The sequence below is a fragment of the Gossypium arboreum genome, chromosome 11 (genome assembly GCF_025698485.1).
Source record: "Gossypium arboreum isolate Shixiya-1 chromosome 11, ASM2569848v2, whole genome shotgun sequence".
NCBI classification, from domain to species: Eukaryota; Viridiplantae; Streptophyta; class Magnoliopsida; order Malvales; family Malvaceae; genus Gossypium; species Gossypium arboreum.
In genome coordinates this window covers 11349230-11375489 of record NC_069080.1, presented here as the reverse complement: position 1 = coordinate 11375489, position 26260 = coordinate 11349230, and the positions used below count along the sequence as shown (strand labels likewise).

The 26260-nt window shown below is 30.9% G+C and overlaps 5 protein-coding genes across 6 annotated transcripts; 4 read left to right on the top strand and 1 right to left on the bottom strand.

The window, feature by feature from the left end:
- Positions 1-11324: 11324 nt before the first annotated feature.
- LOC108472415 (galactinol synthase 2-like) lies at positions 11325-13369 on the top strand. Its single transcript, XM_017773928.2, has 4 exons — positions 11325-11812; positions 12145-12465; positions 12568-12702; positions 12815-13369. The coding sequence occupies exons 1-4, from the start codon at positions 11480-11482 to the stop codon at positions 13034-13036; spliced, it is 1011 nt and encodes a 336-aa protein (XP_017629417.1). The 5' UTR covers positions 11325-11479; the 3' UTR covers positions 13037-13369.
- A 3831-nt stretch (positions 13370-17200) lies between these two features.
- Positions 17201-17545, top strand: LOC108472371 (pectinesterase inhibitor 5-like). The gene has a single exon (XM_017773853.1). The coding sequence runs from the start codon at positions 17201-17203 to the stop codon at positions 17543-17545; it is 345 nt and encodes a 114-aa protein (XP_017629342.1).
- A 2191-nt stretch (positions 17546-19736) lies between these two features.
- On the top strand, positions 19737-20377 carry LOC108472372 (pectinesterase inhibitor 5-like). Its single transcript, XM_017773854.2, has one exon. The coding sequence runs from the start codon at positions 19761-19763 to the stop codon at positions 20301-20303; it is 543 nt and encodes a 180-aa protein (XP_017629343.1). The 5' UTR covers positions 19737-19760; the 3' UTR covers positions 20304-20377.
- Positions 20378-21521: 1144 nt separating this feature from the next.
- Positions 21522-23560, top strand: LOC108472414 (putative pentatricopeptide repeat-containing protein At1g02420). The gene has a single exon (XM_017773927.2). It carries the CDS (start codon positions 21701-21703, stop codon positions 23234-23236), a length of 1536 nt encoding a protein of 511 aa, XP_017629416.1. The 5' UTR covers positions 21522-21700; the 3' UTR covers positions 23237-23560.
- A 475-nt stretch (positions 23561-24035) lies between these two features.
- Positions 24036-26260, bottom strand: LOC108472419 (ADP-ribosylation factor-like). 2 transcript variants are annotated; one of them, XM_017773935.2, is made up of 7 exons: positions 26114-26260; positions 25506-25662; positions 25343-25413; positions 24881-25000; positions 24635-24753; positions 24463-24544; positions 24036-24351 (listed from the first exon to the last, which is right to left on the bottom strand). In XM_017773935.2, the coding sequence occupies exons 2-7, from the start codon at positions 25651-25653 to the stop codon at positions 24346-24348; spliced, it is 546 nt and encodes a 181-aa protein (XP_017629424.1). In that variant the 5' UTR covers positions 25654-25662; positions 26114-26260; the 3' UTR covers positions 24036-24345. The 2 variants fall into 2 exon arrangements, with proteins under 2 accessions (XP_017629424.1, XP_052876808.1); XM_053020848.1 differs by having other exon boundaries at positions 25506-25672; positions 26114-26236.

Here is a 26260-nt window from a genome sequence, read left to right as displayed (position 1 = left end):
AAACCGTACCGTAAAATTTCAATCAATTTAAAAGTTTTCTTTTCATATGCAATCTATCCCATATATGGGCTTACGAGACCCAAAACATATATCTGGGGTGGTTCGGGACTAAACGGGGAATTTAAGAAAACTTGGAAAATTCATACTTTAATCTTTATGAACTCATCACGTAATACCATAGCACATACATGCATAATTAAAATGGGTTTACAACCCCATAATCAAAATAGGCCAACACATATGGTTAAAGCCATATCACAAACTCTAATATTTACACACCTATACATGCCATAGACTCAAAGTACTCGAAATCACTACACCAATAGCGTTAACTCGACAGTGTGATAATATCTTCGGCGAACTCCAACCCGAGCAAGCCTGACAACCCTAGAGAACATGAGAAAGAAGGGGGGTAAGCTTTACGCTTAGTAAGTTCTTAAGAAAATAATTAGCAGCTCATTTACATGTTTTATCAATGTTTACAACATATACTCAAGTTCATGACAAGCTGACTTCCTAAGCAACAGTCACTAAATTATTTATAACTGGAGCTACAAAACTCCAAATCAAGTACCGTTAATTTTTCTTGAAAATAGACTCATATATCTTCCATCCATAAAAGTTTTAGAATTTTTTGTTTGGTAAATCAATACCAAATTTTTCTTAAAGTTTTTCCTGTTTCACTATTTTACTATTTTGACCATTCTTCACTTTGAATCAGATTTCTCATTGTACAGAATTCAAAACATGTTCTCGTTTATTTCATTTGAAACTAGACTCATTAAGGAGTCTAAGCATATAAATTTTATTTTATAACCATCATTGTAAAATTTAAAATGATTTTCTAAAAACAGAACAGGGGACCTCGAAGTCATTTTGACTCTGTCCCACACCACTTCAAACATCTCATTATCGGCAATTCTTTTGCTTACATAGTTTCTTTTATAAGAAACTAGACTCATTAATCTTTCATTACATAATTTATTTAGCCTCTAACTCAACTCCCACTATTTATGGTGATTTTCTAAAAATCATGTTACTGCTGTTGTCCCAAGCAGATTTTTTACAATCTACTCTTTCACACATTCTTTGCTTTCATATTATTTAAACATGTATATCATGTCATTCAAGATTGAACTTATATAACGTAGGCATTTAAAATGCTTCACTATCAACCTCAATTCAATCAAAACAAACAAAATACAATATACAATATACAATATCATATCCACATTTAATTTTCCATGATCATAATCACATATAACAATCATATACTTCCACATAACTTCACAAATTTACTGAATGTATCACGATCACATTTATAGCTGTAACACTTATTCACATATGCATCACTCTATACACTTATAATTCAATCCAAATCAAAATCGCATACGAGTACATAATACGTACCTGGCCCTCATAATGTAACATACATAATCAGTAGTAGTTTACCTCGAACATTCAAATTCATAATCTTATTCGAATCATCGGTGTTAAGCCTGCTAGGTTTAAACCCCAAATTCAATCACCAACACAAAGCCTACGGGACTTTAAGCCCGGATATAGTACCAAGATCTGAAGCTCGGGACCTTAAGTCCGGATATAGTACCAAAGACGAAGCTCATGGACCTTAAGTCCGGATACAATTCCAAAGACGAAGCTCATGGGTCTTTAAGCCCGGATATATTTCAAAGATATAGCTCGGGTCTTTAAGCCCGGATACACATCAAATATCATGCATATTTAATCATATATTAATACATCTCATTCAACATATCACATTAGTAGTCATTTGCTACATTCGGATATAAGCTCCAAATGAACACCATCATTTACATTTCGGTTCAAAAGTCATACATAAATATCACATATCCATTTCACCAATTAAGCTTAACCCATAGTGACTATTCGACTATAAGTCATATACATAAATTATTTATCACACAACTTAATTCAAGTAGAAACAAAAGGTCACAATTCATCTAATATACACATATCAAGGCATCATCAATTATACACTAAAGGTGACTACTCAAAACTTACCTCGGATATATTTGAACGGTTGCGGAAAGGCTACTCTATTACTTTCTCTTTTCCCTTATCTGATTTTGATCCTCTTTGCTCTTGAGCTCCAATTAAAATCACCAAGGCCAAATATCAAAGAGCCATTTTGTTCTACCTTCGATTTTGAGCTTGCTCCATTGCCGAAATCCTCAAAGTATATTTCTTCATTCTTTCTCCAACATTCGGCAAGAACCAGGCAAGGATGTATGGCCTTCTTCTTTTTACTTATTAACTATTATAATATTAATATGTAAGGTATATATGGCTATTCCACCATCACCACGGTCGGCCACTTACTTAAAAATGGGGAATTTGACATGCAAATCCCCATATTTTAAGCCATGCAATATTTGACCACTACACTTCAACCTATCACTATTTCAATGTTTTCACATAAGTCCTTTTTAATTATTTTCACATTTAAAAGACAAAATCAAAGCATAAAATTTTCACACATACACTTTCACTTATAATAAGCATAGAATATAACATTTAATTATTCTTGTGACTCGATTTTGGGGTCCCGAAACCACTTTCCGACTAGAGTCAAATTAGGGCTGTCACAGTGGATGGCAATGATTTGGCAATATTGAAATTTTGGTTAGTTTTCAAGGTTAAATAAGTAAATAATCAATAAAGGTTAAAACAATTAAAAGGCATTATCTTTTTCTTTTCTTCTTCAATTGTATATGAAAGGAAAAAGAAGCCATGGATGAACCTTCATTCAGCCATCACTATTTTGCTTACTTGTGAGTATTTTTCGTTCCGTTTTTAATAATTTTTATGTTTTCTGGATTGTTGTGGTTTAACCTAGCTAACTCGGGGATCAATTTACAAAACTATTAAAGTATGTGAGTTTTTCCATTGATGAATATGTTAGGTTTTTGAAGTTTAATGGTAGAAAAAAATAATGGTTGTTGTTTGATAAACAATTTTTGTAAAGGAATTTTTGATGAAATTATCAATTAGGGGTTAAATTGAGAAATGTGATAAATTCTGTGGTAAGTGTGAAATTATGAAATATATGGGCTGTTTTAAGCATGTATAAAATTTGGCTAGGCTTGGGTAGGGATAAAGTTGAATCAATTTCATTTTCCAAGCCTAAAGACTAAATTGTAAAGAAATCAAAAGTATGGGGGCAAAATGGTCATTTTGCCAAAACATGATTTGTGGATTGAATTGAATAGAATGATATTGGAATTATTTAAATTTAATTATATAAATCAAGAAAAGAAAAGTACGGATTTAAATCGAGGAAAAGACAAAGTATTGGATTAAGTGTTTGTTATCTCCACGCGAGTTAGAGGTGAGTTCGTGTACTCAAACTAAATTTTATTTCTAATTACTATTTAAATTAATTAATACTAAATTAGCTCTTGATATAAAATGTATGCATATTATGAAATTAATGATAAGGAAAATGAATAAGGATTTATGGAAGTTAATAATTGTACATTCGTCGATATGTATGACTAGCGCTGGGCGCAATCTTTGTCAGCTTGTCTGACTAGTGCTGGTCACATAATCGTCGGTTTATCCGACTAGCGCTGGGTTCAATTACCGTTGACTTATCCAATTAGAGCTAGGCTAACAATTATTATCGTCGGTATATCCGACTAGCACTGGGTGCAAATATTGTTGGTTTATCCAACCAGAGCTTGGCTCACAATTATTATCATCGGTATATCCAACTAGCTTTAGGTGCAAATATGGTTGGTTTATCCAACTAGAGTTGGGCTCACAAGTATTATCGTCGGTATATCCGACTAGTACTGGTGTAAATATTGTTGGTTTATCCAACTAGAGCTGGGCTCACAATTATTATCGTCGATATATCCGACTAGCACTGGGTGCAGATATCGTTGGATTATTCAACTAGAGCTAGGCTCACATTCAATATCGTCGATTAATCCGACTAGCGCTGGGTGCAACCTCCTCTGCGATTTTCTGCTAAGCACCGGGTGCCACATCACTAATAGATCTTGCGTTAAGGTTACTTGAATTATCAAAAGAACTGAAATCTTATTTGATTAAGTTATAATTTCATTCTAATATTGATTGCTTTTGTATTTAGCTAATAAATGAAACCTATTAATGGTGAATTGATTTACATGTTGGCACATAGTATGCGAGATACCCGTGTATCTGGTATTATTCTAAGTGGTTCAATGGGCACAGTTCTGTTACGAGGTTATATGAGTTCAATACGAACTAGTACAGGTATGTATACGAAATACGTGGAAATGGTATATATACTTATGACATATGAATACATGGCATGGCTAACTTGGTTAATGATTATGTGTTAGGCTTTTGGGCCAAATTGAGTTGTGATATACCATGTTTTACTTGCTTAAATTGTGGTTAAACAAGTATGAGAAGAAGGAAAGATCCTCAAATGCTTCAATTAAAATTGCTATAAAAGCATGAAAAGGTACGAGTTATTAGATGATCGAAATATGCTTAGACACATGCTTGAAAATGTGAATGCATTTAAGCAGTGTGTACTTATGCTACGATGTTTTGAGATGATTTTTTAGTTTATGTGATAATTAAAATTGAGAGTCTAATGTTGTTTAGGCTAAGGCCAAGATATGTTGGATTGACTAAAGTGGATTATGTTTATAAATTGAAGTGTTAAGCTTTATTTTTGAATTATGAACTTACTAAGCATTACATGCTTAATTTGTGTTAATTTCTTTCTGTACTTAGATATCGGAAGCTCGTTAAGGTTGAAAGTTGGCAGAGATTTCATCACATTATTTATCTACTATATTGGTATTTGCGGTTTTATAATTTTGGTTATAATGACATGTATAGGTCATTTTGACAAATGGTAGCCTATATGTCTTGTTGTGTATTTAGCCATTTGATTTGGCTTGAAAATGGTATTTGTTTTGTTACATAAACATGTGTAAATGGCTTTATGATATGTGGTGTATGGTTGCCAAGTGAATGTCTTGTTTGTAAACTGGTATTTGTGTACCAAATGGTTGAATTTGAGATGTGGTATACATGTTAAGTTTTTGGCACAAAGTCTCATATATGTGTTTGACCATTTAGGTAGATTTTGGAAGTTTAATTGGTATGTTTTAAAGTAGCCAATTATAGTGCCTATTAGTATCATGGTTGTGTGTGATCTTATAAACTTGTTATTGATTGTTTTTGGATGTTTAAATATGCCATGATTATATGTAAGTTGAGGTGTTTAGGTTGGTACCAAGTTGAGTGAGAAATATGGATTGGAAAATGGCCTATTTTCGTTCACACGGGCAGAGACACGGGTATGCGTCTTAGCCGTGTGTGACACACGGCCTAGCACATAGGCGTGTGTCCCCTGCACTTAGGAGAAATTTTGTGATTTCGCGAAAAAATTCTCCGAGCTTCCGGTTTAGTTCCGACTTGATTCTAATGTTTATTTTTGGCCTCGAGGGCCCATATAAGATACTTTATGATTGATTATAAATGGTTTTTTTATTTGAATGCAAGATGAAATTGAAATGTCTATTTGTTCAATTATAAGTTCGGTAATGCTCTGTAATTAGGTTCCGGCGTCAAATACGAGTTAGGAGTGTTACAAAAATATGACATGGTTTTCAAAACCCACTCCCAAATTTCTTACACCCAAAAAACCTCCTACCTGTGTTGTCATTGGACTAAGACGTGTTTAATTTGGCTGGGTTTCCACAGTAACACACCAGAATTAGTCTAGGCATATCCATTTTTTTCTCTTCTCCTTCTTCTTCTTCTCTTCTAAATCTACTATTCAAACCCTAAATGGCTGCTGAAAGGGTGTTTAAATTAGTGCTAACTGGCCAGTTGGACGGTTAATGACACTAAGCAAGCCGTCATTTGCCATGTCACTTTGTCGTTACTTTTGTAACGGAAAACGACACAAAAGACTGTTTTGTCATTTTTCAAAAGTTACGTGACTGAAATGAGACCTAGATGATTGTTTTGTCAACTACCCTAAAATTGAGTAATTATTAGTGTAATTTACCCTTCATATTATTCCCAAATCAAGGGTTATGTCAAATAGTCCATGTTGTAATTTATCATTATATTATTAGCACGTTTTTAAAGCATTTTTGTTCAACATATGTTTTCTAATATATAAGTTTAAAAGTTATCATCTAAAAAAAATCAATCTTCAACACTTATTTTCATGACAGAACAGCATAATTTTAGGAACACGTTACCATTAATACTTTAAAAGGATTCAGGGTAGTGCTCGGACATTGCACCAAACTAGGTGCACCTACCAACTATATTTTCACATTACTTAAAATCATTTTTAAAAAATGTAAAAAAAGAATAATGAACCCTCAAACAAATTGGAAAAGAAAAAAATAATAATAAGGAAGGATTTTAATTTAATCAAAGATCCTCTTTTAAAAGCATATACTAATTGCAGTAGTGGACAAATTATATTATTAGACCTTGTTCTGGCTGATGGAAACAAGGTAAGTTTTTTAAATACAAAGATTAAGACATGCACTTCCCGTTTGCAATTCTCATATATATATTTTTCCTCTTTTTTTTTTCTTTTCATTTCCTATTTCCCAACAAACAATCTGAATTAATTTAATACAAAATTTGACCAAAAAAGGCCACATGTATGAACAAAATCTTTATACAAAATTACTCAAGATTTCATGCTAATTAAAGTCGCAAGAACAATACAATTTTTATTCACAAAATTTTTAAATTAAGATATAATTTATTAATATTTTAAAAAAATAGTTTTAATGATTGGGATTTGGAATCAATTAATCAAACTTGTGGTTTAGTGGCAAATGACTTTGGGTAAAAATTAATGTTTGGTTTGACTTTTCTTTTCATTTTAAAAAAATAATTTTATCTTTATTTTTCTCAAAATTAGAAATTACTTTAAGTAAATAGAAATAAAATTTTGTTTTAATGAACTCATTAATTATTGATTTGAAATTTAAAAATGCTAAAAAGACATTTTGCCTTTATCTGCCTTTGAAAGAGTTGGTTCATTTAAAATTAAAACCTTAGTTTTCAACTCTAATAAATTTTATATAATAAATTTATTAAAATTGAGATAAAAATTAAATATGACTGTAGTTTAACAGTAAAGATTAAGTGTAAATTTTATACTGTATTGAATTCAAATTAATTCTGATCATGGGTCAGACCATCCATTCATACCTGAATATCCGTTTAAAAAGTGGGAGAGTGTGAATAAAAATATAAATTAATGATGTTGTTTATTGTTGTTATGTTGCTGCTTTGTTACTATTATGTTATTGTTTTGCTATCATTTTGCTATTATATTGTTGTTATTATTTGGATATTATATAATTATTGTTTTATTGTTAATTTTATTACTATTTGAGATGCATTTGCTTGTCGTTGCAACTATGTTAGCGTTATTTAAATATAAAAACTTTTTTATATGTATTTTCAATTTGTTAAGAAACATTTATTTTAATTTTTTTTGTTTATTTGATGTATTTTATTTTGAAAATTTATTTTTATGCAAAAAATAATCTTAAAAATTAATGCGGCAAGTCGAGCCAGGCTTGAGCAAAATTTTAGGCTCATTTTTCGAGCCAAACCTAAATTTTTGCACTGATTCAACCCGAACCCGATTTGGGCTGGCTTAACCCATGATCAACTCTATTTCCAATCTCATTCTATACATATATTTTTCCTTTACAAAATATAAAAATGCCCTTAAAATAATAATTATTACTTTGTTATAATAAGGTTAAATTTTGCTATTAGTCATTATAATTTGCAAAGTTGTGGATTTAGTCCCTATACTTTGATTTGGTCATTTTTAGTCCTTATACTTCTATAAATTTTAAAATTCCAGTCCTCACCAAATGAGAACTATTAAATTCATTCAGTTAAGTTCTGCTAATTTCAAAATGCGACGTGATAAACATATTATCATATTTTTAATGACATGTCAGCTTGTTATTTTAACATGTTCACTAAAAATTCAGCTAATGGTCAACAACGGTCATTTGTGTTAAGATCGAAACTTAAAATTTTGAAAAAGTATACCAACTTAAAATGATCCAATTAAATAATATAGACTAAATATACAACTATACGCTTAGTACAAGACTAATAATTGAATTTAACTGAAAAAATTAATTGCTACTATTTGGGTTAAAACTAAAATTTAAAATTTTGAAAAGTAAAGTGACTAAAATTGATAAATTTAAAAGTATAGGACTAAATTTGATCAAATTAAAATATGTGGACTAAATCTACAACTTTTGCAAAGCACAAGGATTAATAGTAGAATTTATCTTGAAAATAATTGGTAATTTAACAAGTGAGTTGGGACCCAATTGAAGGATGATATCAACTCAATCAGAATAATTATATATAATAGGCATAATGACTTATTTTGCCCTCCAATTATATGAAAAGTCATTTTAACCCTTTATTTAATTTTTTTCCTCTCTTAACCCTTGAATTTGTATTTTTTATCAAATCGCTTCAAAATGGATGAAAAAATTAACATTTTTAACTTTTTTGACGTGACATACACGTGGAAGACATGTAAACATTTAATTGATTTTTTTAAAATTTAAAAATATAATTAAATGATAGTGTGTCATCCACGTGTATGCCATATTAGTAAAATTAAAATACATTAATTTATCTATCCATTTTGAGGTGACTTGACAAAATAATAAGTTTAAGGGTTAAAAAAGATAAAAATTAAATAAATGGATAAAATAAATTTTTTATAAAATTAGAAAGTGAAATAAATTATTATGCTTATAAATAATATAGATAATATTTTAATCTTCAATGTTTTGAAGAAACACACACAAAATTACATCTATTTCTTTAAAGAGTTAAAACCTTAAATGTCTCTCTCTCCTAATTGGGAAAATAAAATATATACTTATTAGCCTCAAATATACATAAAACAAAGTTACACTGTCCCAATACTTACCAATCTCAGTATTTGTGGTTCCGCTTCCAAGTTTTAAAGCCGTCATTCTGCGCCCATATATGACATTGTTGATTTTGCTGGCAGTGGCACCATCTTCGATAAAAAGATCAACATAGTATATCTAATTATATATTATCGAAAATTGAATTATGTGATATTAAATATTTAGAAAAAATTTAAAATTTTTTTCATAAATATCAAAATTAAAAATAAAAACATTGAATTTTGAAAAATTAATATTTTTATAAATTACCACCACCATTGAATGAAATTTGTATACTGAAAATATGTAAATTATCTAGAATAACATAGCAAAAGGTTAGAGTAGTACCAAAATTATAGATTCTATAGGTAATAGGATAAATTTTGCAAAAAAAATAACTTTACATTGCTTACAAACTAAAGCTTCTAAACAAGTTAAAAATAAATTAAGTGATAAACATTGTAATAAAATTTTAGAAAATGAGTGAAAATTTGGATGTAAATCAATACATCCTAAAACTTATAAAAAATATAGAAAGAAAAATAGAAAATATAAATTAGTTAGATGGAAACCAAAAATAAAAAAAATACTGATTATAATAAAAGAAAAAATTGTTAAAAAAGCCTCTAAAAATCTAAAAACAAATATGTAAATGTTTTATATGTGACGAAGAATGTTGTATAGCAACAAATTGTCCTAATAAAGGAAAAATGCAAAAAAAAAATTAAAACTCTTGAAGAACAAGATTTGGAAATATGTTTAGAAGAGGAAATAAATCTCAAGAGATATTATATGAATTAATATCAAAAAGACTCGATTCGATGATGAAGAATATATATTTATGTTTAATGTAGGAAGTAGTTCTAAAAACTAATTAGAAGAAATTCTTAAATCTGAACAACAGAATATAAAATTAGGAAATTTAATCGGAGAAGAAAAAGACTTTTTTGATAAAATGATAGAAAAAATAAATAAAAATCATATTTCTGAAGAAGAAATATATAAATTTTCTAAATTGAAGATATGGAGTCAAAGGCACAGAAAAAATTAGTGGCAATACAGTCGCTAAAGATACTACAGATGGAATAACAGAAATTCCATTATTTATTAAAGATAAAATTGAAAGAATTAGAAAGAAATATCCTCAGGTTAGATATATACATTTAGGTATAATTATGATAACAATTAGAGCTTTATTTAAAAAAGGTCATGATATACCTACAATGGCAGTTTTATTAGATAAAAGGTTTGAAAACCCAATAAAAGCACTTATTGGGAGTATTCAGTCTAATTTACATACTGGTGTAATAGGTTTTAAAGTTAAACCAAATTACTTTAAATCTATTACAGATCCTCTAATAGAAGAGTGTTTATGTTTAATAATTCAAACAAAAAATTTTGAAATAAATGATTTAGCAGAAGATCTAGCAATAAGTTAGACTTCTATTAATGAATATACTAATACTGCAGAAGTATAAATTAAAGAAATAAATAATAAAATTATTAAGCTTTTGAACCTAATAAATTTGCTGCAAAAATTCAACCAAAATTATTATATTTAAGAGATCTATCAATACCAAGAGACTGTATAATACATAGAACAAGTGGTGCTAGTACTTCAAAACCTGTAAGTATACTATAGAATATGTGTTGTCAAGAGAGATTATATTTTAAAAATAATGCTATAACAAATACAAATGATAATTTAATTTTACCTCAAATACTCAAACAGAGGAAGATAAGAATAATATAAGTACAAATTCAACACTAATAAAAATGAAAACAATTCAAATATGTATTTTTCCTACTGACCCTAATAGAAATTCTAGAAAGTTACAATATCAGTATTTGTGGTTCCACTTCCACTTCTGTTTAATTATTTATTTATGGTCAGAAATTTTAGTTTATCACCAAAGCAACACTAAATCTTACATTGCTAATTTTTAGCCACCAAATAATTAAAACCATCTTTGCATATGGTCAGATCAGATCATGACCATCGACACTTTTATTTGTTTTTTTAATTAACATCATCATGCCATATAGATTCGATTTAAGCCACAAAACCGTGACCCCCTACATTTGCACCGAATCACAGGTGACTAAAACTCTCTCCCTTTTTTGACAAATTAACCTCTAATAAACAAAGACCTTCTAACGCCTTCCAATGCAATTTGCAACAAAGTAGAGCTAATATAGGCAACTATCCAGAACTTTCTGGGAACCAATACTCCTACCGTTGGATCATCTAATGACACGTGTACGGTGCACTTTCCTACATTACCGTACCCGTAACATAAAATATTTTTTCCATTTACCGTCTAGGTTCAGAGGCGAGGTTCTATTTAAACAGCACCTACCATCCCCATTGTTTCAAAGAAAAAAGACCTCGGCAAAGGCAGTCCACAAAATCTTTCTCTCTTCACTCCTATTTTAACCATTTCTTCCTTGTCCTCGCCCCTTCCCTAGCAAGCTACATTTCCATGGCCCCCCCTGACTTGGTTCGACCCAGTGATAAATCAAACGTTTTCGCTAAACAAGTCACTTTGCGTAATCGTGCATATGTTACGTTCTTGGCCGGAAATGGGGACTACGTCAAAGGAGTTGTAGGGTTAGCCAAAGGGTTGAGGAAAGTGAAATCGGCGTACCCTTTAGTGGTTGCTGTTTTACCCGACGTGCCTGAGGAGCATAGGCGGATCCTGGAGAACCAGGGTTGTATCGTCCGAGAGATCGAACCTGTTTACCCGCCTGAGAACCAGACCCAGTTCGCCATGGCCTATTACGTCATCAATTACTCCAAGCTTCGTATTTGGGAGGTACGTACGTTGTTTTGTAACTATTACACGTGGCTAATTTTCTGGTTTCAATTATACACGTGGCGGACTCTCATGTATGTCATGTATTTTGGCTTGCATAGTCTTTGCATGACGTTTTAACTTTCGAGAGCTGCCATGAAAATCCTTTGTTTTTTACGAGATTACCCCTTATTTGATAAGGACTGTTAGATCTGATCGATAGCTGAGAGTGTCATTTAAGGCCGACTTACATTTTGAGATTCCGAGCTTAGTGACAATGATTTGTCGTTGATTTACGTTTAATCAAAATTAATCATTTCAATTAAGTGGGGGTATTAATTTCATGCGTGCAGTTCGTGGAGTACAGTAAAATGATATACTTGGACGGCGACATTCAGGTATACGACAACATCGATCACCTATTTGATCTGCCTGATGGGCATTTCTACGCAGTAATGGATTGCTTCTGTGAGAAAACATGGAGCCACTCCCCACAATACAAGATCGGTTACTGCCAACAACGCCCTGACAAGGTGAAGTGGCCCACCGAGATGGGAAATCGCCCTGCACTTTACTTCAATGCTGGCATGTTCGTGTTTGAGCCCAGCCTTGTGACTTACGAATCTCTCTTGAAGACTCTCAAAATCACACAACCTACCCCATTTGCAGAGCAGGCAAGTCTTGAATTGGAAGCTGTTTATTATTTAAAAAATTTAAGGAAAATGAGTGTGTGTGGGGTTAAAACTATAATGATTTTGACATTCTGTCTATTGCAGGACTTTTTGAACATGTTCTTTAAGGACATTTACAAGCCGATTCCTTTAATTTACAACCTTGTTCTCGCCATGTTATGGCGTCATCCCGAGAATGTGGAGCTTGAAAAAGTGAAAGTTGTTCACTATTGTGCTGCGGTAAGTACTAAGTTGTTCACTATTACGCTTTCCCATATCAATTTCTTGGTGTTAATGTTTGATGATGCGTTGGGTATGGGTCTTGATAACTGAATCATGGGATTAAAAACAGGGATCAAAGCCTTGGAGGTACACAGGGAAGGAGGATAACATGCAAAGAGAAGACATTAAGATGCTTGTTCAGAAATGGTGGGACGTTTACAACGACGAGTCACTTGATTATGGTACCAGCGCGGCTGAAGGAGGGACAGAGACCGTTAACCTGCAGCCGTTTCTGGCGGCACTCTCTGAAGCTGGGGCAGTCCATTTCGTGGCCGCTCCATCTGCGGCGTAAATATGTTCTGTAACGACGATAAAAAACAGTCCATAGGTGTAAAGAAATATTGTAAGAATCGAGAAAGGGGCGATCCTATGTGGGAAACAAAGGTGGTTTTAAACAAGGGTTGAGGAATTGGTGAAAAGCTCTTAGGGGTTTTTAAAACTATTTAGGGCGTTGTTTTTTCTTGATGAATGGTAATGAAGGTGGAGTGTGGGGTCAAAGTGGATGTCTGTTTATAGTGTGGCTCTGGCAAAAAGTCTTGTTGATAAAATGTGTATGGGAAATGGGGCCATTGTAATCTTAAATTTTCAGCAATTGTGACATGAAAATTGAAAGCAAGTTTGTGAATCACGACTACACATGCAAATTTCCCAAAAAAAAAAAAGAAGAATTCCATATGTACTTTTTTTTATATTTTTGTCGTCGGCAAAATTGTCTGTTCATCAATTGAAGAGTACGGTTCTGTTTTTCAGGGCATGCTGAAACATGGAAAGAGTCGACCTATAAACTAATGGCCAAAAAAAGAATTCTATAAACTAATGGCTTAATCAGCTAATAATATTTTTTATAAAATTTGCTTTAAATTAAGTTAAATATTAAAATTTGAATTATATCAAAATATATTTTATTAAATACATGTATAAATTAGATAATATATATTACATTAAAAATTAAAAATGAAAATTAATTATGTTAAAAAATTGATTAATTAAATTTTAATTGATTTATATTAATATTATTAATATAAAAATGGACTAAATAATTATAAGTCTTGTATAAAAATTAGATTTAGATATTGGAAGCTTAAACTAAACTATATATAAACAGGAAGTCAAAAGATCTTTTCTATTGACATTTGGCTCACAGTTTCAAGAAGTGGTTAATTTAAATTTTAAAATTTTTATCATGTTCAAAATTAATATTTAATATTTAATATTTTTATTAATTAATTTAAATAGTAAATATTGTCAATTTTTATTAAAATATTAGGTGATTATTATATAATTTAAATGTATTAAGAGTTACAGATTGAGATGTGATTTTCAGTTTGTTTTGTTTTGTTTTGTTTTTCTATTCTCAATATTATGTTGAAATTTAAGTTTTAATCTATATATTTTAAAATTTTAAAATAATTTGATTATTTTTATATTATAATTAGTTAGTCTAAATAGATAATATTATTAATTATTTCAACTAAAATATTGATTTTAGTTTTCTTAAAAATATTATTCCAATGAAAAAATAGTTTATCACAGAAAAGTTGAATGAGTATCTTCAAGAAAGATTTTTTAAGATGATTAAATCCTCAAAATAAAAATAGAAGAATTGAATTTTAAATGTACAAAGTTAATAGGAAACTTGAGCATATTTTAACTTTCAATTTTTATTTTATAATTTAATACAAATAAATAACTAATCTAATGCGAAGTGTAACCTAATCATTCTATTTTTATTTTTATTTTTGCGAAAATTCTGGTTAAAGTTTTAAAAGAAAGTTTTATATAGCTTTCAGTTTGGGCGGTAATCAATATCTTCTAAAAGGAAAATAAGGAAAGCATATCCGTCATTAACTTAATAAAAAATAATGTTTACTTATCTATCATTTTATTAAAAATTATGTCAAATTATTTTGATTTTTAATTTTAAAAATTATAAATACTCATTGAGTTATTCAAAGTTTTTATTCATTTGGATAGTTATGTCTCTATAGAAAGATATGAGAATTTCTATAAATAGGAATCGAAATTCATTTGTTTGGTACACCAAAAACACGTTTCTTTTTATTCCCCTCTATCTCCTAATATTCCTAAATTGTTTTATAAATAATTACTGCAGAAGTTCTTTATAGAAATTGATACTCTTGCCATATTCCACTCAATGCTCAGTTAACTGTTTTCATTAGTGCAAAATGTAGACAGTCATTAGGTTTCATTATATCCTTAATGTTTATTTGCTAATAACTCTTTTACATATTAAAATATAGGTAGGGATGAATAAAACTTTAAAGAAAATGATATTGATACACGCTTTGAAACTTTCATTAATTTCTCATAAGTTCATTTTATCCCCACGCATCGACATATTATGCATAATATTCGGCTATTAACATTTACCTTTCCAATTTCCATTAGTTTTATTAAATTATTACCATAATTACTTAATTTAAAATTATGTATTTTATAATCATAGATAGAAAAGAAAAAATAAATTATAAGAGTTTAATTTGATTTGAATGGTATGTTTCAATTTAAAAATTAGGAAAGATTACACAAGTAGTCTCTAATAGTGTGTATTGTATGAATTTATGATGATTTTATTTTAATTAAAAACTGAGATTTAATTTTAATCAAAATTATTACCAAATGCATGTTAAAATTTGGTATCTTTTAAGTACAAAAAAAGTCTAATATTATTATTGATTTATTATTAAATGAATTATACTTGACTGATTCTATATATCAATTATGTTTCATCAGTTTATCTATAAATTTTGTACATTTCCATATTTCTACTTCTTTGTGTTCCACTTCCGTGGCACAGTGGTAAGCAAATATCTACTAAAAAACAAGGAGAAAGAAAATGAATGTATTTGGATTTAGTATGGAGAGACAGTAATTATAGGATAAAACCAACGATACCAATGGAAGTCAAGCTTTGAAAAGCTATATTCTTTTTACTCTTTTTTGTAATTAATATTCCCCTTTGCAGTTTGTGTTGAAATATCCCTAACTATTTTTATTACTTGAAATATATTTTCTTTAATCTTTCTCTTTTACTAAATTAAATTATTCATTTACTTATCCAATATTTTAACATCAACTATTTTAATTTACTTAATAAAATATTAACCTTTCCCATTTTTATGGTAATTAATCTTGTTATAATTTTTAAATATTTAAGGGTGGGGTAATACAATTGAAACCATATTAAACAAAAGTTTGACAAGAGATCTTACCACTGTTTCATTGAAGTCAAGACATAATTCTTTTTAATCTTTATTGTATTTACACGTGACAACTTTGTAAGATATGCCACATGGAAATCATTTACTTAACTGCAATTTATATATAATCAGCCTACATGTTACATATACATAATACTTCTCATTCAATCAAATATAAAATATAAAATTATCGGTTTATTCATTGTTTCAAATAATTCATAAAGAAATATATTCAAAATTATTAAAAAATAAAACAAATCTAAGAACATGAATATGATGCGGTAGAAGCTATAAAACCTAAGTATTTTATTAAAATTCTTCTTAGTAATCATCTAATAGTGAGTAAAAGATAATAATGCATAATGTAGTACTTCAATCGGATTGTAATGATGTGATTATGGCTCTTAATGCCTCTTCTTTCATTATTTTTTTAATTTGGTCTGCTTCTTGATGATTGTAATTTCTTCTGTGCCTTTTTTTTTAGCAATTGTCTTTTTAGTAGATTAGATGGTTCGTTAACAAAGTGGCTTATAACCTTGCTCAAGTAGTTTTGTCACTGCTAGTCGTCAAGTGTGGGATGCTTTGCCCACGTCTCTTCATCTTATTGTAGAGTTGGATCTTATTATTTTTGAGTTTAGTAGGTTGGAAAGACATAAGGTTGAGTATATAGGGTAAACTTGTTGACTTGAAATTTTAGAAATCTCTTTACTATTGAAATAATTGCTCTTGTTTTTTTGGTTATCATGAGTTTTCTTTTAAAAAAGAATTTTAATGTGTTTGATCATAGAAGAAAAATATTTTAGTTCTGAAAATATTAAAATAATCTATGAGTATTTCGTTTTTTTAATTTAAAATTTTATTTGAGGAACTAAATTATATGCATGGTATATGTATTAATTGTTGACAGAAAAAAAATGGTATGTTCAAATGAAAATCATGAATATTAATTGTATTTACTATATATAAACCAAGTATGTTTAGTAACTTAATTAGTAAAAACTAATTGAATTAAAATTTCAAAGTAAATAAAGAAATAATTTACATTTAAATACAAATTTTACTAAATATATTAAATATTTTGAATGCACAATCCCAAGAAGGAGGGTAATGCTTGTCAATATTTTGCGCTTACACTTAGGATAATGTCCATACGTGTTTTAATACCCTATCATAGTGTATATGATTTTAATTTCTCTATGTTTCAATTGCAAGAAATAAAAATCACGAAAAATAAAATGGCTTCCGTCTTCTGTTGTATGGCTATAATATTCCAGGCCATTTCCTCTTTTTCCTTCAATGGTTGCAATGCTGATGCTGCCTTGATTGAAAGTATCTGCAAAGAGTCCCAAGACTACAATTTTTGCATGTCAGTTGTGGGCAACGGCCCTCGCGCAGCCGCAGTAGACTTGCATGGTTTTGCTTTAGTTTCTATTTCCGTGACGGCCATTCAAATTCAGGACACCCTGGATGAAATCCCCCGACTTCTGCAAGACCTGAAAGACCCGCTGGGACAAACTCGACTTCGGGAATGCCAAACAGATTACAACGAGGCATTGGGGAATTTCCAGAGCGCCTTCTAGAAATACGTATTTCGACGTCATCAACTTCACCAGAATTGGAACTAACCTAGTTATTGATTATCACAATGGATTTAGGAGGAATGGTCCCATTGCCACTTCCCCAATTGACGCCAAATGGTGTGAAGGTCTTCAAACCATCCGAGATTATTTTGATAGCCATTGATCGTCTTATTCCCAAGAAATTGTAATAGTTACGTCAATTATTTAGTTTCAGTAATTGCTTGTTTATTTTGAATTTCAATGAGCTGAACCATCTCTCTCAAAGAGACAATGCAAGAAAGCAGCATCGTGAAATTTTCATTATCAACTCCAACACCTAAATCACCATACACGCAGAAGATTTAAAACCCAGCAACTGCGTTATCAACACCATTTAAGAATCCATGACATCTTTAATAAACTCTTGCATTGTACCAATAACGCTCCTCATAATATACATCAATCCATATTACCTGCAAATCTCCCCAAAACAACCCCATCTAAATGATATCACTTGTAAGCTCCAAAAGTGGCTTCACTGTTGAACCATGCACGCCCATGAAAATGTATCTTTCTAGGGTATAACATTAATAATTCAGGGTGTAATTAAAATGTTTTCAAGTTTAGAGACCTGTTACCTAATGCAATTAACTGTAAATAAATAGTTAAAATGAAAATACAAGAAACAATTACATGATTTCAGCTTTGAGAAGACATAAAAGAAAAAAAAAACCCTAAAAACTAATAAAGTACACCAAATAAACCACAGAATTGGAAAGGAAAAGAAGGTGGCACACAATGGATCTTATAACTTTTTTTTTTTCATTTCATTAATTTTCAATCTTAAAAAGAAAAATTCAAAGTTCCTTTTTTTTTTCTGTCCATGGTTCTTTTTTTCATATTCAGATTTTTCCCTAAATTATCTTGTTTCTTTCTGATATTTTTTTTTTACTTTTAGGATACATTTAGAAAACTACTTAATAATTGAATGAGTATAATTACTTATAATCACATATATATATATATATATATTTAATATAGCAATATGAGGTTAATAAAATAAAATAAAATAAATAGCCGTACTCATATTTACTTGCGTCACTCTCTATTTAAAGCATTTCTTTACATTTTAGATAAATTAACCTTTTACTCCTTACCTTTTAAAATTTTAAGTTATTTCATTTTTTTTGTTTAAAACTCTTCTTTATAATTTCTTATTTTAAATAAATTATCTCTTTGTTTTAATATTTTATTTAATAGAATTAACTTTTAATGTTATAATATTAAAATTAATAAAGGTAAATTGTTAATCTTAAATATAGTTTTAAAAACACGTATTAATAATATTTATCAAATTAAAATTATATTTGTCAAATATATTAAGAGTTAATTAAATTTATTGATTAAAGTAGAGCAAAGATAAATATAAAATTCCAAAAAATTGAATATTAACAAATTTAACAATATATATAATAAATAACATGCAAGAAATTATTAATAAATATTATTTAAAATTTAATATTTAAAGATGATGGAATTTTATATTATTTTAATATTTTTAAATTAGTTAAACATTTCTAAAATTACTTTTTAATTACATTACATTTTCAATTTATTAATTATTTTTAAATAAATTTATTAAAATTTTAATAAAACTAATGTTATAAAAGGTATTATAAATTTAATATATGTAATCGATCTGTGCCTTGTTAAAAAAAACAAACTAGTTATTATATATATATTTACTAGTTTGTGTACCTATGCGATGCATGAACTAATTTTGTGTTATGGAATTAAATCAAAATAAATTGATAAAATATTTAAGTAAGGTTGTTTTGTTTAAAAAAACATGAATTTTGGGTGTATATATATATATGATAAACAATGTATGTCTTATTGTGTTAATTTGATATAATTATTTTGAATAAAAAGTAGTGAAGATTTGATACATTGTGTTAGGAAGTGATACATACATATTAAAAAGTCTATTGATATAAACTAATTCCAAATATTGAGCAATAACATGATTGATTTTTAGAGAGAGGTAAATGACTCATCAGCTTTCTAAAGGAAGAGTTTGCTAAAATTTCTGGTTATATTCCTTTTGTTTTTTGGTTTTCTGGTTATTTCCGGTAATTAATGCAACCAATATTACAAAAAAAGAGTATTAAACCATTATATAATGATGATGCAATCTTAATCTCTTTAGCAAAAAAACAAAAAAAGTAAAATAGAAATGGCTTCCTTCTTCTCTTGTACGGCCACAATATTCCTAACCATTTCCACTTTTTCCATCAATGGTTGCAATGCTTACGGTGCCTTAATTGAAGGTATCTGCAAACAGTCCCAAGACTACAAATATTGCATGTCAGTTGTGGGCAATGACCCTCGCGCAGCCGCAGCAGACTTGCATCGCCTTGCTTTGCTTTCTATTCAAGTTAAGGCGATTCAAATTCAGGACACCCTCGATCAAATCTCCAGAATTCATCCTAACTTGAAAGACCCACTCGCACTGCGTCCACTTCGCCAATGCAAATCCAATTACGACGAGGCTTATACAAATTTGCAGAGCAGCTTCAGCTCCACTTCTAAAACTGCTTATATGGACGCCGTCAACTTCATGGGAATTGCAACTAACAAAGTCATTGATTGTCATAATGGATTTCGGAGGAATGGTCCTATTGCCACATCACCAATTGACGCGGATGATATGAAAGTCTTTAAATCATCAGAGATTTTCTTGTTAGCCGTTGACCGTCTTATTCCTAAGAAATTGTAGATTATTTTAACCTAAACAAATGTAATCTTCCTTAATTTCTATAATTGCATATCCCTTTTTATACCATTCACCAACTTAGACCTTTGCATCTTTAACTTGTTAAAAGTAAAAAGATCTAAAACATAATCTGTCAAAAATTAATGAAAGATAGCAGAGGTATTCGTTCCTCATTAATGTGCTGCCATAAATTAATAATATCTTTACCAAATTAAAATCTTCTAAAAAATGGATGAACCATCTAGCAATTTTGACATTTTGTGGTTAACATTTGTTTCAAAAGGTTAAATTTATCAAAGTAATGAGGAATGACAAATTCCTGCATGTAGATGTAAAGTAGAGTGGTTCAAGTATTTGTATACATGGCCAATTCCCGGGGATGATACCAATCTCGTTTAATTTTTAGACATTATTTCGCTAAACCATTTACCCTACTATAAATGTGGATAAAACTACCATTTTTTTCAATATAACATTTTAAATTAATTTTGGATATTTAGTATGTTTGAGTTTAGAATTTATTATTTATAAATAAATTTGTTATTATTTTTAATTTTTTTTTTAAATGAGGTTTTGGTTAGACTTATGACGCGTGAAAAGTGGGAGAATTTTAGCAAAATTATAAGTCTGAGAAATGAGTTTGGATAAAAAATAAGATTCGTTTTCTAAATGGGTCTAACTCAAAATTGGCTAAAACTTTTATTCATGTTACTGTTACGATATTGTAGGACTCTTATTTTATTGTTAATTTTGCTACAAGTTTAAAGGCATTTGCTTGCTTGGTTGCAATTACCTTAGTGTTATTTAAGTATAATTTTTTTTAAAAAATGTTTGGAAAATGTTTATTTTAATGTTTTTAATATATTTGATGTATTATATTTTAAAAATTTATTTTTATATAAAAATAATATAATCTTTTTAATATAGACAAGTCAGCCGAATTAGGTTTAACATTTTTATTTAGATTGATTTTTTTAAAAATTGATTAAAAATTTTACACTTGCCAACGTTTACAAAATAGTGAAAAAAATGACAGTTGGAAGAAAACACGCCCAGCTAGACTTGCTTTCACACATTTTGCCTCTAAAAATAATTTATTTCCCTAAATTTAAAAAAAAATCTAAAAGGGGAATTAAAAAAAAAAAAAAGGGCATATAAGCATAATTTAGCTGAAGAAATTAGAATCCTTTTTCCTCGTTAGGTGCAAATAAAATAAGACGACGTCGTGTTAGCTCTAATAGTGCTTCACTTGGTTGATTCAGAGTTTAGGCCTGGAAACGCCCTCTTTTCTTGAAGACTTTAACCTGCCTTTCCCCTCACTCTCCGCAAAATCCACTAGCACAAAAGGAAAGCAAAACGCTTTCATCACTCTTAGCATTCAGATATCGCCAAAATAAGCAATGATAATTCGAGTCCCTCTCCCTCAGCTATCTGTTTCAAGGTACGTTTCACGATTCTCGTTTCTTCCCTTTAAATTCTTCTGCTCTGATCCCAACCCTCCCCTAAACAACGACGTCGATACCGTCTATCGCGTAATAACTTCCTCCACCTCTTCAAAACACTTGACCCAATCCTTAAAATCAACTGGGGTTTTTCTCTCTAATGATTTGATCGATAAAGTGCTAAAAAGGGTCAGGTTTAGCCATGGGAATCCTTTGCAAGCTTTTGAGTTCTTTAACTATACTGGAAAAAGAAAAGGGTTTTATCACACCGCATTTTCTTTGGATACTATGCTTTATGTTCTGGGTAGGAGCCGCAGATTTGATAAAATTTGGGAGGTTTTAATTGATATTAAGAGAAAAGATCCGTCTTTGATAAGCCCTAGAACTATGCAAGTCGTTTTAGCTAGAATTGCAAAGGTTTGTTCTGTTAGAGAGACGGTAGAGAATTTCTGGAAGTTTAAGAAGCTTGTTTCTGAATTCGATATATCTTGTTTTAATGCATTATTAAGGACGTTGTGCCAAGAGAAAAGTATGAAGGACGCTAGGAATGTTTATCATAGTTTAAAGCATGATTTTAGGCCAAATTTGCAGACTTTTAATATACTTTTGTCTGGTTGGAAGTCCTCAGAGGAAGCCGAGGGTTTCTTCGAGGAAATGAAGGAATTGGGTGTTAAACCAGATGTTGTTTCATATAATTGTTTGGTTGATGTGTATTGCAAGGGTAGAGAAATGGATAAAGCATACAGGGTGGTTGAGAAGATGAGAGATGAGGAACTTTGGCCTGATGTGATCACATATACGAGCATTATTGGGGGCTTAGGACTGGTTGGTCAGCCCGACAAAGCTAGAGACGTTTTGAAGGAAATGAAGGAGCACGGATGTTACCCAGATGTTGCAACCTATAATGCTGCGATTAGAAATTATACCATTGCGAAGAGGCTGGGTGATGCTTATAGTTTGATGGATGAAATGGATAGCAAGGGTTTGAGTCCCAATGCAAGAACTTACAATCTGTTCTTTAGGGTCTTTTATTGGATGAACGATTTGAGTTGCTCGTGGAGTTTGTATCAGAGGATGATGTATTCTGGGTGCCTGCCTAATACACAATCTTGTATGTTTCTGATTAGGTTGTTTAGAAAGCATGAACAAGTGGAGATGGCACTGCGGTTGTGGAAGGACATGGTGGAGAAGGGTTTTGGGTCTTATACTTTGGTATCTGATGTGTTGTTTGATCTGCTTTGTGATATGGGGAAGCTGGTAGAAGCGGAGAAATGCTTCTTGGAGATGATAGAAAAGGGTCACAAGCCTAGCAATGTTTCTTTCAAGAGGATCAAGGTGCTCATGGAATTGGCAAACAAGCATGAGGCTATTAAGAACTTGATAGAAAAGATGTCTGTTTTTGGGTCTTCAATCCAACTCTCTGGAGGTGCTCAGAATCATACAGAAACATTAGATTTAGATTCACTTAGTGTTAATCATGTCAGAACTAACTAATGAAGCAACCATGGAGGTACAATCATATTCGAAAAGAGGCTTTTCTAGACAATCAAGAAGATACACCATATGAAGATTGAAAAAGCTGTGAAGACTGCCTACATTTTTCTTCAAGCTCGTGGGTCATCGGCACAGTTGATTACCGTATGTGGACTACCATTTGACTTGTTATGTGGACTACCATTTGACTTGTTTTTTTATCTAGTTCTATGACTTGTTATGTGGATCTGGTAATTGGTTTGTTCCGATTCTGATAGATGCTACAGACATGGCATTTCCACTGTTAAATAAAATTTTATTCTGGAGGAGCAGTTGATTCAGCAATTTCTAGTCTTCATCTACTTTAGATCTGGCAAATTAAGGTGGAGTCAATTACCATCCTGTGAATTCTTCAATGGTGGTAGCATGTGAAGAAACCAACATTTGAAGCTTTTCCAGTATATCATTTCTGGGTAGCTCTTCCTGTTGTTTCCTTGCTCTCCGGGTTTCACAAATATGCTCCTCCATGTGGGTTATTGCAGTCCGTCTATTTTCTGGAAGCTGATAAAAAGGTCTCGTTCAGTAGTCTGTTCTCGAAGTGGGGTTATTAACCATCATCTTTCCTTTACTTTTTTATACATGACACCAGAATGAATGATGTGGATTTTCTGGTTCTCGTTCATAACTTTGAGATATAGGCTCGTCAACTGCGGCTACTTTTAAACTGTTCATCAATTGATCAGGTCCTCACATTTTCAGATATTTGCATGAACTTGGTATGATCAAGATTGGGTAAAAAAAAGTTCAGATTTCTACATAATTTACTAAAGAAGAAAGGCTCTCATTTATTGCCGAGTTAAAAGAAGCATTCAAGAAGCTTGCTATCCTTAAATTTCCACCAAGAAAATAACTGCCCAAACTTGGGGAAGTTTTTTTTTTTTTTTCAGCTATCGGGATAATACCATAAAGGAAACAAACAATTTATCAATTATTGTTAAACTACAAGTAACAAATGGCAATGTTTGCAAGAAACAAATGACCACGAACAACCAAAAACACTTGAACGGGATAAACATCCGGAACTCTAAAAGGGGCCAGCATTGGTGAGACTGACAACTCAATCATGCCATCTATGCCTGCAATTATTAGCATAGATAAATATAAGGAGAAACTGAAGAAACCAAAATGAATATAATCTGCAACTTATCGTTTAAATATAAGTCAAAAGTCATCAGGCATAAGCTTACCTTGTTTGCAATGTTGTTCGAAAGCCAGTCCAGTCCCTCATACAAACCTTCACCAGAAGTGGCACATGTGCTCTGGATGTACCTATAAAACATATTATATAGAGGGTTAAAATACTGATCCACAAATAGAGACCATCAGAGAGAGAGACCAAGAGAGAATTGTTCATCTTACCAGTGCCGTTGGCGGAGAGAATGAAGGCCAAGCTTGTCAGTAATCTCAGCAGCATTCATAGCATTTGGAAGATCTTGCTTGTTTGCAAATACTAGCAGGACAGCATCCCTCAACTCATCCTGCCAATGCACATAACACAATATGTTAGATTTCAGTACAAAACCCCATCCCGGGTGCAGCTTTATTAACTTCAAATCCATTTATTAGAACCGTTGCCCATTAATAATAAAATTTATGCCCAAGTACCTCATTCAACATCCTGTGCAACTCATCTCTAGCTTCAACCACACGATCACGATCGTTGCTATCAACCACAAAAATAAGTCCTTGTGTGTTTTGGAAGTAATGTCTCCACAATGGTCGGATCTATATCAGAAATAGCAAATTTGCCGGTCGAATAATAGAGAAACAAAAACTATAAACACGTTTCCATTACTCTAATATATCTAAGATATACTCAAAACGTAAGGCCCAATTTTGAGTACTAAGCATCCAACTTCGCTAATACCTGACGAACACCAACTTGTGTTCTCCCTTCAATGGAACTACATGTATTCAGGTTATCAAGATGCTTAGATGCTTATAGAATATATGAGAACATGAAATTCTAATCATATAAATAAACAGAGCACATTATAACACACCCGAGTTTTTTCCTATTTAAAATTAAGTCAATAACATCTTTGAATGAAAACTAAACTTCAGTACCTTGTCCTGGCCACCAACATCCCAAACCGTGAAGCTGATGTTCTTGTATTCCACGGTCTCAACATTGAAACCTACAAGATTATAATATAAGTATCACGATGTTGAAACAAAATTCATTTGAATAACAAATGTCGAACTTCAAAAGTGAAAAAAGCTACTTTACCGATGGTAGGAATGGTAGTGACAATCTCTCCCAACTTAAGCTTATAAAGAATGGTGGTTTTACCAGCAGCATCAAGCCCAACCATCAGTATACGCATCTCCTTCTTGGCGAAAAGTCGGCTGAATAGCTTTGTGAAAGACAACCCCATTTTTCACGTCTGTCAAGCACTAAAATCCACATATCAATTCCTATAACCATCAATAGAATTTGATTTTTTTTTCAAAAAAAATCCAACGGTCTTAAATCAAAACAAACATAAGATCTTTCAAGGAACAATCGGAAACCAAGCAGAGATGAATTGATCCATATCAACCAGTAAAAATCTAAATCCAAAATGTTTCGAGAAGAATTCAATCCGGAAAATGCAGATCATAGCAATTTAATGAACATACGACGCTTCCGAGACTTAGATGGGATGAAATTACGGATGGAATTGAGAATTTCAATAGATAACACAATCTTGAAACAGAAGTGAAGTCAAAATGTAAAAAGCAGATCTGAAGAGAGAGAGAGAGAGAGAGAGAGAGAGAGAGAGAGAGAGAGAGAGAGAGCTAAACTAGAGTAAAATCAAAATCAAAATTGACTTATAAGAAGAGAGATAAAGTTGCCTGAGAGAACTGCAAGCGGTTATCAAATGGAGCAGAACGACGGAGAGAAGCGAAGATCTCCTCCTCTCTCTCTATCTCTATTGGAATCGAAGGCGCTGAACGAACTAACGCTAGAAGGTAAAGCCTGGAGTTAAGAGCCTTTTATTT